Raw genomic sequence first — 13,759 nt, 5'->3', positions numbered from 1 at the left:
CTGTGATCCATGCAAGACAAACTAGAAGAACAACTGGTGGGAGGAAATGAGAGAAGGAAGAAGACTTAAATATGTAAACTTTTTCTGAGGAAGAAACCCAGCAGCCTGCCAGAAGTCCAAAATACCAACATTCACCAGAAATACAGAATCACTTCCTAGCAAGTTCAGTACAAGCCTTCTGTCCTCTTCAAGAGGAAGGACTGTGCTCTATACCACTTCATAAACTGTCAAGCTCCGATCTGTAAGCTTCAGAGACTTCACAGCTCCATTCTTTTCAAGATTTTTTTTCTTCCAGTTTGCTGTATAAAATCCATAGCTTTGGCTGCTCCACCCTATAGAGGGCTGAGTTTTACAGCTATTTGTCAAATAGCAGTAACAGTCTCAGTTTTGTTTTTACAACAATGATAATCCTTGCCATAAAGAACTTACATTTTAAGAGGCATGTCTTATCTGTGACTCACTCGACCTGTGTCAAGTAAGGCAACGGCTACAAGCCTGGTCACAGGAGCCTGAAATCCATCATGGGTTGCAAACTGCTCCTGAAGCAGCAGCCTGGGTGCATCAGACAAAGCTCCCCAGAGCCCAGGGAGCTTCAGTCCTTCTCAAGCTTGCACACAGTGTTGCTGCCTCTTTTCTGGGATGAGATGAAACAGGAAGTCCAAAGAATCATGGTGTCCATTCCTTTACTGTATTTGCTGAAAAGGTCCTGGTGGCAGGAAGAGCGTGAACAAATCTTTACAAGTCTTGAAACGGGCAATAACCATTGCCACTAATGAAGTGGTCTAAGAGGCACCGCAGAGAGCAGCAAAGTGACAGAAGCACAGGAAGGGGTTGAAAAAAGGGGTTTTGAGACAGACTGCTGTGAGCAGAAAAAAACCACGGTGCCAGGCCTGGAGACGCGTTTGGGCACACCACCAGAGCCAGAGCCAGAGCCAGGGAAGATGAGCAGCACAGTAAAGACATTGTGGGATCCTAAAGTCAGAGAAAGGGGGCAGTGACAGTCATGGAGATGAGTAAAATGACTCTGGGCATAGAGCCCACCGCAAGAACAGTGCAGGGAAAAAAACCACCTGCACTGAGGTCCAGCAGGGCATTCCATGTCCAAGATGCTAAGAACAAAAACCAAAGAGCTGGGGGGTGACTGCAAAGACCTGAGCTCCTCATTTGTGCTGCCACTTGAGACTCTCCAGAATAGGAAGTGCAGCAAGTGATGGAGAAGTTTGAGGTTTGGGTTTTCTGAGGCCAATGCCATTTTGTTTGCTGAGCCTCATGCTGTCGCTGCTTCCCTTTTGACAGGAATTGTGAAGAATGTGGTGGCTGTGCCCCAGCAGAGAAGGCACAGATAAACTTTTTGCTCTGTCAGAAGCTCACTGAAATACAACGCTTTGCAATTCACTTACAGTGGCCTGTTACTTGATGTTCATGAACATACAAGACATAGAAAATGTTGCTTTTACACCAAGCTTTCCTAACACAGCTGTTACGACAGCTGTGTTATTTCACACAGCTATTGCTTTATCTTAAATAAAATACCAGGCACATTTAATCTAGTTGCCTGGGCAATGAGAGGACCAGATCAAAAAAAAGGAAAAGATGACAGTTTTTCAAATTTAAAAGCCTCAACTAAATGAGAGTGGACCTATTCCTTGCAGAAGCAGTGTACTTTCATCACCAAAACTCTTCCCTCTCTCCGAAACAGCTGAGTCTTACCATCTCACACTCACAGGTTACTTCTGAACATTTTACAGTTTATACACTTCACACAAACCAATTTTAAGTAATTCATGGCACTTGGGAGAATCCAGCACTACAGATAATTTGACAGAAGGTGATCAAACAAAACTGATTTTGAGAAAAGGCCAATCTAATTCTGTCAGATAGCATTCCTAGTGCAATTGTGTGCTATCATTAGCTATTTCAAGCCAAAATTTGATCATACTGAATGCAGGAGGTCTTTGCCAGTTTCAGTAGGACCAAAATACTAACCTTCAGTAAGTTATCAAATGTCACACTGCACAGGCATTCACATCAGAATTTATTTCAACTCAGAATGTCTAGAGGAAAGATTTTATGCTGCTAAAAACTGCGGAAAAAGTTACTGATTCCTTATCAATGGCTAACCACAATGCTGGCAATACATAAACTAGTTCCAGGTCTGTAAGCAGGCCATGTGGAAAGCCACTGTTAGTCCAGAAAGAGAAAGTCTTTATGCACAAAAGATATGAATGAATTACTGCAGCTGGAAACCTCATTCCGTCACTGAACTGTGAACTGAAACGAAGTAACAGCTTTTGGGGGCAGAAATTCAGTGTCAAAAGTTTAACGGAAGTCTTTGCCAGTGAAAGAGCGGGTCAGCAGCAGTATCTGTTGTCATCCATGACCAAAGCTCCTCTGTCACACGGGCAGAAGAATCCCCCTCTTTACCACATCTCATAAAAGGACAAAGCGATAGTTACGTACAAGTCATAAATGTTTATGTAAAAAGACAAACTGTTCACCCTCTCTTCTGCTTTCAGCTTGTCCCTTATTTCTAAGACAGACCAAGCAGCTTTTTCCCTGGTACTAGAGGAGAAACGGCAGCTCAAGCCCAGCAGGTGTTTTCAATCAGACAGTCTGTAAACACCCAGGACTCACTTCAAGGAGACCAGCACACCCAGGCAGGAGAAGCCCCCCTCACCCCTGGGAGGAGCCACCAGCCCCCAGTATCCCACAGGAACAGCAGCAGGAAACTGCCACAACCACGCTGGGGACCCTCTCGGTTTTTTCCAAGATGCCAAATTCACAGCCACATCAGTGTGGGCAGACCTCACGTTTCGGTGTAAGAGCAGTGGCTTGTCTCTGCTGACATCAAGGACCTGCTGAGCAGGCACCTGCAGGATGGGGCTGCCAGCAAGTCCCCTGAGCAGCAGTGGACTTGGGCTGCTGGCAGGCTGGGAGGCAGCTCAGCACACAGGTGTGACAGTGCCAGCCACCATGAGACATCTCTGCCATGGCTGTAGTTTGGGAAAAAACTGTCACTGTCAGGGCAAACATCTGTCAGCCTTGTACATTTCAACTGCAGCGAGCTGCACAGTAATTGTATCATCTATTTTCCACACTGACACCATGACACACCCAGCTAGAGGAGAAAAAAGAGGCCGAGACAGTCAAGACTGCAGGGACCCATGGCCATTTTGATATAAGCTTATTCGCTTTCTGTCTAAATAAAAATATCTGTTATGAATAATGAATGTTCATCCCCCCACCCCAATGTGCCTAATGTCAGGCTCCATTCCCCTCCTTACTGTTGCATTTCTGTATTTGTGTAGGTCTCTCCCAGGGTGACACTTGGAGAAAACAAAGAGTGTAGAAACTGTACAGTTGGACGGTCAAGTTGCAAAGGGAGGGAAGCTCTGGAGGAACTGCTGCGCAGCCATACAACAGCAATCCCCTGCTGCCAGCCTCTCCCACCCTCTCCTCTACCTTCCCCAATGCACACCTCATTCTCCGTGCCCTCATCCTTACCTCATAGGACCATACACATTGCACTCCTGCAAACCTCCGTACGCATCTTCCCACTTCCACATCCTCATGGGTGGTGTACATCTCTCGCAGGCACTCGCCAATGTGGGGCACCATTCTCCGCAGGACTTCCCGGCTCATGATTACTCCTGGTCCCCCCATGCAGAAGTTCTCACCTGGTTCCAGTGCCAACTTCCCCATCTCCTCTGTGGTGCCGAGGCCAGTCTGCCCAAGAAAGAGGGGCTCACTGCTGTTCAAACTCCTGAGGAAGTTCTCCAGTTTGTCCCCTTTGATGTAAACGTCATCATCAGCTCTCATAAACCATTCGTATTTGTCCAAGTAGTGGTCATGCATGTATTTGAGCATCATGAAAGATTTCTTCTGGGGTGGGTAAGAGTCATCTACACCTGGAAGCGGCACGATGGGGATGGGAATAGAGGTGTCCGAACCCTCGCTGGAGAAGAATTCAACCTTGCCAGGAATGGTTTTGGACCATGTTCTAGATTGAAAAAGACAATAAGGACTAATTAAGTATGCAAACCAAGGCAGGCAAAGAGTTCTACCAGAGGCCACTCAAAGGAATTACACATCATCTGCTTTACAAATTTTCTTTTTAAACGCCTTGAAAGGTTATTTTTTTTCCCCACAAATGAGGATATTCACATGGCACACAGATCAATTGGTATAACACACAAAAAATTCTGGTATGGCAAGCATCTGAGTATCGTTTTTGCATCTCTAACTGAAAGAAAAATAATTCAATAGTAGTAGTTCACTACTGGCAGGCAGGATTTCTTAAGCACACTCGGTACTGGTCTAACAGCTATTGGTCACAAGATACAAAGTGAAGCCAAAGGGAGCCAAGATGGGCAAACAATTCACATACAACTGGATTTAATGCCTCCAAAGCTTCCCTGAAAGTTATCCAGCATCATATCCACCTTCTAGTCCCTCTAAGCCCCCAAAAGCTCAAATGTGCATTCAGAAGTACTGACTTCCAGAGAGTAAATAGATGCAAATTTCACATGAGCTTGTGAAGAATCAGTACCCTGTGGGAAACCAACCAAACAGCAACTTCTCCAGACGCTGTGTGGAGAAGCATGTAGGGCTTTGACAGAAGTAAAACACTACTGCCTGTTTGCGATGGCTGGAGAAGCACAGAGCATGGTAGCAACACTAACCTCAAATGGGTCTGCCCATACCAGCAAAGGACTAGTAGAAACATAGTCTTAAGATATGCATTGAAAACATGTAATCCCAACAGATGACCTGGTGCTACCAACAGCCGCACCTCCAGCAGCTTTCTGCACACTTCAAACCAGATTTTAGTAGAGAGGAACATCACAAAAGAGGAGCCTTTTCTGTGCGAAGCAGCACAGCGACAACATCTGCTCCACACCTTTCGCGCTCCTCTTTGCCAAATCCAACCCATCTGCGTGGGCAAACTGGGTCACTTATATTGCAGGAAGAGACGTAGGATGATTCCTCAAGGCAGACTGCAGAACATTTAACCTCCTCCAGGGAGGATTTTCAATCATGTAGCTGTTACAGCCTTGCCCTAAAAATTATGAATTTTAGGCTTTCAGTGCCATTTTCTCAAATTCTACCTGGGAAAAAGCAGAGTTCACGTATCCTTCACAGAAAACTATTTTCATTGGTAAACCAACAGGTTTTGCCCCTTTTTGTACAGAGAGAGAATATTTTCTAATCATGTTTGGTGACTATAATCAGAATATAACCTATATTCAAAGCTGAATGTGAAAACGCTCTCAAGGTAAAGGACACAGTATTCCCTCAATACATCATTGTCACTTTTACCAGATGCCTCTCAACAGAGGCTTCTTGCCAAAAGCAGAGCAGATTTTGGGCAGTACAGACCATCTGAAATTTGAGATCTCCAGAATTAGCTACTGTACAAAGCCTGCAATGTAAAAATATTTCAGAAGAATTATTCCTTAAGTCCCACCAGCAAACACAAAGGCAGTTAATTAGCACTAACTAAACATCAACTTTGACACCTTAACAGTTACACACTAGTTCAGCCTTGTGTAATGAATATTGCCCAATTACTTTAAAAGCTTTGTCTTCTGGATTTCTTACTGCAATGGGTAGTGTTTCATAGGAAAAGTTTAGATCCCAGCTTCCCAGAAGAGCACAGAGTAAAGCCAGCGGAAACATTCCTATTGACTTCACAACAGAGGTTGAGGCCTTTAATCAACAGTGATGCAATTAATGCACGGTACTACTGGTTATAAAAATCACATCCTGTTAAAGCATTGAAAACTGCCCATTTAAAAATGAGACATGTTCATATCTTGAACTTTCACTAACTATTAAGGAAGTTTTGCTGTTTATTTTCTGACACCCATACTCCACATACAAATCATCTGGTCTTGAATGAAAAGACTACATGGTAAATTGCTCTTCCCATATCAACTCCCAATCTAAGTTTAAAAGACTTCTTCATTGAAGGTACTTGATGCATTCAAATTTTAATCTCATAGAAAGAGAAGGCAGAAGAAGCTACTGAGAAATGCAGCTCATCTCATCCACTGTGACCAGTTCCCCATGCAGCTTTGGGTGGACCCAGGACACTTTCCAGACAATCACCAGGTGAAGTTATAAGCTAAAGTCTTATGGAAATTTCTGCTTATTTGCTTTTTTTAATCAAAAGCAAACAATGAATTTTCAGACTTGCTCTCAAGATCCTGAAAGGTCTGCCTTTGTAATGATTACAAACTACGGACAATGCAAGATGTCTTCAATCACTCCTTTCTGGACTCTTGTGGAGCAGTCTTCAAGTGGGTTTTGTTTTGGTTTGGGTTTTTTTTTTTTTACACCACCACCCCTTCTGTTGGTTCCCAGTTCAAATTTACTCCTTCCCTCCAACCAGGTACCCTTACCTCAGGACCCCCCTAAATATTGTCAAGAGAAGAGTTGCCATTCAATGGAGAGGGAACAAAATGCATGTACGTCCATAAGCCCCGGCACATTTGATTCCCAGTCCTCGTACTGCATTAAACCCCTCAGCTCAAAGCCAGTTTGACCCCATCTTTTCAAGGATCTGGGCCACATTTAAGTTTCATACTAAAACAGGAATAAACCAGAGACATATTCCTGCATACATGGAGGGCACAACGCACGCAGAAAGACCATGCCCTAACAATAACCACACCCCAAGGATCAGTGTGTGACTTGGGTTGGCACCACGATGTTACTTCAGCCTCAAGATCTCACATCGACCATGCCCCAGCACAGCTTGACCAAGCCTTTGCTGATTTCCTGTGCAATTTCTAGGATGAGACAACTCGCCGTGTTATTTGTGACTGTGGCTTCGAGCATTTGTTCGAACCCAGACAGACGAAATATGCTCCCACACTGAAAAATTGCCTGAGCGTCTGTGTCAATGCAAGCGCTGCTCAGCAGCAGCTGAAACAATGGGAGTCACCATGTGCTGCTCCTTATGTCTAAGCCACAGCTTGCTGCGGCCCTTTTTGGGGGAGGGAATACAGAAAGAACAGTTTGCTCAGGAAACACGTTGTTGCACTCTGCCAAAGAAGCCAAACCACAGACTGTAAGATGAACTTTAAGTACATTTTTCTGACCCCGGCTATCAGCAGAATTAAGGACTGGTAAATGCATGGATGAATTCTGATCAAAGCTACTTTTAACTTTTTCATCTGACATGGCAAAGAATCAGACCTGGCTCAATCACAAGCAATTCTGCAGATTAGTGTGTTAACAGCTATGTTTCTTGCCCATCCTCCCACCTGAAGTCCAGTTTACCGCGTCTGCTCTCAGGTTATGGGCCGCAACCTGACCCCTTCCGCTCCTTAGGCGCAGAGCTCTTGTCTCAACACCCTCCTACTTCTGTGGCCCCACCAGCACCCGCTCCCACCAGCTGACATTGCTTTCCTGGTCAAGGCTTCTCTAATATAAGACTTGCAGATTGTATCTGCAAATGAATTGTATGTTTGATAATAAAAAAAACCAACAGAAAATATTTTTAGTGAAACTTGATGCCCTCCTTCCCCCTGCAAGGGCTCTGCGTCACTCTCCGCTGTTTAAAGGAAACGCGGTCACGACACTTCTGCCACCCAACTCCTGTATCTACACCTGCAGAGACCACCTCCACTGCAGTGATCACTGGTGGCCTCAGGCAGCTTAAGGCCATTTCAACTCTGTCCAGAGAGAAATATCAGGTTCTGAATACAACCAATATGTGTACTAAACTGGTCATTTAAAAACCCAGCAACTGAACTGCTCTGACAGAACCCAACCTTATCTCCTCTGTGTAATCTGAATCTGCTTGGTTAAACAGGAGGATGTGCATGAATCAGGATGGCAAGGCTCTCTATTACCTTCCCCAGGAGCAGCGCTGAAAACATGCACGACAGCGTGCGACCTGGTTTCTCTCGGTGCACAGGGCACATAATTCCAACAAACTAGAAGCTAGCATTGACAAGCAAATCAAAGTGCAATTTAAACGAACACAAACACAGAAAAATTAGGTAATGCTTCCTTAGAAGAAACCTCTTAGCAGAGGACATTAGGACTGCTCCAGTATTGGTGGCTACCAAGTCAATTTTACCATCCCTTAACTGGTTTTGCGCACTGGATACCCTATGTGTACCCTAATCTGAGCAAGTCACAAGCAAACAGGGTGCAAAGATTTTATCACAGTTGGTACAGGTATTCATGCAATACAGAAAACTGTGCACAAAGAGAGTGCTAAAAAACCCCAGTATTTTCTAAAAAGTGACCACTACTACAGTTACCAAATGTTGTCTTAAGTCATTTCTTCATTTAAAAAGAAGTTTCAGAAGCATAGCTTGGAGCAGGAGAAGCACTGATCTGCAATGTTTTATCTTCGGTTTCCAGTGTTTATTATTTATTTGTATTACCTTGCTTTGTTATCAGCTCTGCAGACTCAGCAGAAGCACAGTCAGCGGTGGTATGCAGAGTGCTCCCTTTGTAGAGACCCAAAGTGGAGGCGATTACATAAAATGTATTTGGTTTTTGTCTGCTGCTTGGGAACCTCCCTTAGAGGAGATCAGAGAAACCATTTAAAGTTTTGAGAAATAGTCATCTTGTATAATTATGCTGAAGAAAATCATAATTTGTGAAGAACTCGGCAAGATAACGGACCTAAAAGAGTGATTTCTTGAATACATGGTTCAGCTAAATTTCATGTTGAATTAGGGCCAGTTTTGCATAACTGTTCTTCAAGGTCCCATCTTTCCAGCAACGCTTGCTACAGGGGAAGCAAATGAATCACAGTTTAGCCAGGAGAACTGAGCACAGAAACCAGCATGCTGCTCCTGCACGTGGTACTGCAGATGACCATCACAAGAGGTCAGAAAAACAAGCTGTTTTTTTAAATTTCCAGATAGGTTTAAAAGAGCTTGTCAGTTAAGATCTGCATTACAGAATTCAGATTTTGAGGGGGAGTTCCTTTCAAATTTTTGCAGGACAGTGTGGTATTCAGCTTTAACAGAGAACCCAAGAAGCTTCCACAGCTCCTTAGAGTCCTTTGAATTAAAGTCCTCCAATTTAAAGTGATGCCAGTTTTCTGTCCACGGATATCCATCCACCTTCCTTGTAGAAACAGGGACAGAAACAGATCCATCATCTGTAAGCACACTGATACTCAGTGAGTCAGACTAAGATCAAAGCCCAAGTGTCTCAGAGGTTTGGGCCATATGGTTATTTTGGGGTACATCGGTGACTTTGTTTCTCCTTATCCCCCGTGCATCAATGCCAATTGCTCTCACTGCACTTGTTTCATACTGTTCCTTAAACATTCTTGCAAAATTTAGGTAACTTACTGCTTGGAAAGGCCAAGTATGTCATATGTCTGCTAGAGGATACAAGAGCAGGACACACCAAGTTCTCACTATTGCAATACTGCGGTATGATGGATACATTAAGCAAAATGCGTATCGCGTTGTCATGATGTTCAAAGTCACTTCACACGACCTCCTCCCGAGAGGCAAGAGTGCATGCTCCACAATCCATCGTATTACCTCACTAGCAACCAGGAAGGACCAAAACCAAATACCACACAAGCCTCGACCTAGGCTCTGAATTTAAAAGAAACACAAAAATGTGTTTTGTATTACACTTCTGCAGCAGCTAGTGCAGGCTTAGACAGATAATACAAACTCCTTTAGACCCCAAATCCTTCTGGCTGCCTTTCACTTAAGCTTTTCCAAGCACTCAGGTATTTAGATTCCAGTCCAGTCTGTTTCCTGTAAGCCACTGTGAACAGTGTGGCAGGACGTTTGAAACAGAGCCTCCTGAAGGGCATCCTTCTGCTGCGGGAGTGGGATGGCTTAGCACGAGCCCAGGCACCACTTGTGGTCCTCATGTGTGTGGCCTCGTGGCACTTCAAGGTGCCATGGGGACTGTCCCAAACCGAGAAGCACTGCGGCTATGTTCCTGCAGAGACACTGCCAAAGGCCAGCCTCTGATATCTCGCCTTTAACTGCATTCACACTAGTCTCCTGCCACGTTTCCCAGGAAATCTAGTTGCTACGCAAAAAAAAAAAAAAAAAAGTTAACTGCCTGATATTTCTGTTCCTGAGACAGCACACTTAAATCTTCTGGGAGATTGCTTATTCCCATCCTCTCCTTCCTGCAGCTCTTTTAGGACAACTCCCCTCAACTGCAAAACCATTAGCACATATTGTTGCACTTTCCCTGAACCCCAGCCATACCCTAACTCCTTCCTGCACAGCTCTTTTCCTGACTATTTCTTGTCCTTTGATGTGACACTGCAGTTTCTGCTGCTGCACTTCACTGGCCCCCTGGAAGGGAAGCTCTGCTAACCTGGCTGTCAGATGCAATAACGGCTGAAGCTACAAATCTGCCCTCCGAAAACCTGTAGATCTAAAAGCTTATTCTCTGCCTTGCAGATTACAAAAGCATGACTGTTTCAAAGAGCCAGCGTCTCCTGAAAATCCAGCAAGCCCATTTTGCCTTGCAGTGGTCATTTTGCTCGTGATTGATGTTCAGGAAGTGGATTGCTTCCCCTCTTGTTAGACCCTATCTGGATTCACAGCAGCAAGGATCAGCAAATGCTTTCCGCTCCGGTCCCTTTTAGCTGTGTCTGTAAATGGCCTTTGAGCCACAGCAATTTGGAGGTATTCAGCCTCTGAATCCCTAATTCCTTTCAGCGCTCTGGCTAGCGTAGTATCAAGGCTCTGCACACGCTGCCACCCCGGGAATGCCTTGCTAGCAGCTTCCCATTTCACTCGCTGTGCCAGCGATTCAGCTCACCAGGATGCTTTGTCAATGTAGTAATCCCAGCAATTGTCTGCTTGAGTACTTCATGGCAATCAAAAACCATTTAAGATTTCAGGTTTGTCTTCCTCTTCCCCCCTCCCCACCTTCCCCCAAAGATATCTTCCTGTCACCAGTTTCTTTTAGCAACAGAGAGGTGAGAAAAATGCATTTAGCCCTACCACACCTAAGAGGTCTCTTTATTCATCCCTTCAGAGAGCAGACGTCATCTCTAGAGGTTAAACCAAAACAGCAGTGCAGGAAAAAGTGATACTCAGATCTCCTTCAGAGGGCTGAAGGAGCCCGATTCCATAGCTGGATTTCTAAAGTTGCATCTTTAGCCATTTTTTTTTTGTGTGTGAGCAGATGTTGCAGATCTGGTTCTGTAAACCCAGCTCTCCCACAGCACGGGACTGTTCAACAAGCACGGGCAAAGCCAGGGACATGAATCCTTCCCACACCAGCAAAGTGAAATGCTCCACAACTAACACCCATCTCTGGACAATATTGTGATAAATTTCCCTTTCTTGAATTCTTGACACAAAATCTGATTGATGCTAAACAAACTATTCTGTCATAAAACCTGTTATGTGATGTCCCAACACAACTCCAGCCTTTCTGTATGTAAATGTAAATTACATGGCTCATGAGATTTGCAATCCAAAATGTTCCATCCCACATGGTGAAGAAGAATACATAACCCTGAAGAAATAGATTCTTTCACCCATTTCAAAGCATCAATCATGCATTCTCTGTAACTTTATTACAGGTCTACTGCTGAAAGAAGGAATTAAGTTACCATTAAAACCATCGTTGGTGGACAATATGCTTCAGATTGCCCAAATTAAGCAATTTTAGTGCATCTGATGATGATAGAGAGAGCAACCCTCTCCCAAAGCCAGAGCTGCGCAGTGGGAGGAGGATGAGGTGGTCCATCATACACAGTTTTGCCATACTGTTCTTACTGGCCAATAGGGCCAAATACTTTTCAATCTGGGCAGGCAGGAGATGGAGAAGGGTTTGTTCTAGTACAAGACTGAAGGGGACGTTTTATTAGAGAAAGATCCGCCCCAGAGCTCCTGGCTGCTCCTCTGACAGCACTGGCTGTGCAGCGCTCAATCGGAGCTGGGGTATACCCGAGCTGACATTTTAGCTCTTAACTCTTTCAGATTTCTCAAGCAGGCTTCCCGCGCAGCCTCCCAGCACTGCCTGCTGGCGCGAACGCTGGAGCAATAAGCATATTTCAGCAGAGCAGAGAGTTTCTCCAAAGCCACAGACACGTCTCTCACATAAGAGATGATTATTCTGATGCTGCCAAGGCTCTGGACAGAACTCCCGTTAGCACGCAACGTTCACGGTGATACCCAGCTACAGCTGGAGACCATGCCGCTGGCTACAGCGAGCAGCACGCGGTGCAAAGCACAAATATTGTCCCTGCTCCAAAAAGAGGTGTACTCAGGTAATAAACACATGGCTCAGAGACCCCAATTCTGGCGCTAGCTTCACTAACCCAAAGCTAGAGGCGTTTCACCCAAGCTGACTTTCCCCATTTGAGCTGTTTCGCTACCTGGTCCAGCCTTAGCAACAGCTGCGACAAGCGGAGGTTGATTTTACTCTTTGTTCCCAGATGCATTTTCTGAGTTTCGTTCCTAAGCATATGCTGTCAGCTTGGCACAGCAGTCTTTTTTTCCCCTATCCAGGGGGTTACAGTGGTCTCCAAACTTTATTATTATTATTACCAGGCTGTCGGCTCTCTTCAGAAGCAGCAGCCAAGGACTGCACCAGTGTGTCGCGACCATGCCCAATGCAGAAGCTTTGAGGGAAGGACTCTGACGACCGCGTCTCCCCCAGTGACCGGTGGTACGTGCCCCCTCGCTACGGAGGGGCTGCCTGACCCTCAGGCAAGACCGCTGGGTCCGTCTGCCAGGTACCGGCTCAACCAGACCCTGTGAGAGCGTCAGCGCGACTCAACTCGACCCCTCACGTCTCCGTCGACCTGTCCAGGCAGCGGAGGAGAGCTCGGGGCACCTCCCTCCCCACAACCCGGCCCGGCCGCCCGGAGAGCGCCCCAGTGCTGCCCACACTGCGCCCGGACTGGTGTGAGGACAGCCGGGTCTCAGCGTGCCCCGAGGGGCCCCCTTTGGCTCGCTCACACCTGCCCCGGGTGTCCCCGGGCCGGCGTGGGGGGGGATCCCGGCCGCAAGGGCCCCGCCGCGGGAGACCTCCCGCCCGGCGGCTCTTACCTCAGCCGCTCCTCAGGAGAAACGGCCGTGCCGAGAGCCGAGCCGAACCGAGCCGCGCCCAGCCGAACGTGGCCGAACCGAGCCGAGCGCATCCCAGCCGAACCCACCCGAGCCCAGCCGAAGGCAGCCGAGCGGAGCCGCCCCCCCCCCACTGCCCGCTCACCGGTGGGCGGCCACGGCGCGGCTCCGCAGGTACTTCTGCGCCGTCATGACCCCCACGAAGAGGAAGCTCTGGGCCGGCGGGCCGGGGCGGCGCGGCGGGGCGGCGGCGGGCGGCGGGCGGCAGCCCTGCGGGCGGGCTCGGCGGGGCCGCGCCGCCGCCGCCAGCTCGGAGGCGCGGGGCAGGACGAGGCGCGAGGCGAGCACGAAGCCCAGCACCAGCCCCAGCAGGACGCTGAGCCAGGCGCGGCGGCCGCGGCCCGCCATGCCCGCCCGGCGCCGCGCCGCGCAGGCCCCGCGCGGCTCCTCACAGCGCCGCCGCCCCGCGCTGCGCCGCCGCCGCCAGCCGCGCCGTGTCGCCCAGCGCCGCCATGGGGGAAGGGGCAGGGACGGGAAGCGGAGGGGAGGGAGGCGAAGAGGGCGCCCGCCTCCCCGGCCCTGCCCCTCGGCACAGGCGCCGTGTGCGGCCCGCGCCGCGCTGCCCGCCGCCGATGGCCCCGCCCGGCCGTGGTGGTGGCGGCGGGGCCGCCGCGGGGCAGCCCCCGCCCCGGCCCCCCTCGCCTCCCGCCGCG

General features: G+C 47.7%; 1 protein-coding gene across 2 annotated transcripts in view; it reads right to left on the bottom strand.

The window, feature by feature from the left end:
- CHSY1 (chondroitin sulfate synthase 1) overlaps positions 1-13,528 on the bottom strand; it is an 80,335-nt gene extending 66,807 nt beyond the window's left edge. The window contains exons 1-2 of one of the 2 annotated variants that reach the window (XM_052807831.1): positions 13,192-13,528; positions 3,505-4,000 (exon numbers count right to left, since the gene is read on the bottom strand). In XM_052807831.1, the coding sequence (XP_052663791.1) occupies positions 3,505-4,000; positions 13,192-13,454 (759 nt within the window). In that variant the 5' untranslated portion in view covers positions 13,455-13,528. Of the gene's footprint in view, positions 1-3,504; positions 4,001-13,028; positions 13,157-13,191 lie in introns of those variants that run through there. The other variant, XM_052807833.1, reaches the window with a different exon arrangement.
- Between the last annotated feature and the right edge of the window lie 231 nt (positions 13,529-13,759).

This window comes from Harpia harpyja, chromosome 14 (assembly GCF_026419915.1).
Source record: "Harpia harpyja isolate bHarHar1 chromosome 14, bHarHar1 primary haplotype, whole genome shotgun sequence".
NCBI classification, from domain to species: domain Eukaryota; kingdom Metazoa; phylum Chordata; class Aves; order Accipitriformes; family Accipitridae; genus Harpia; species Harpia harpyja.
The sequence above is the reverse complement of the archived record's forward strand: the minus strand, read 5'-3'. Positions and strand labels throughout refer to the sequence as shown.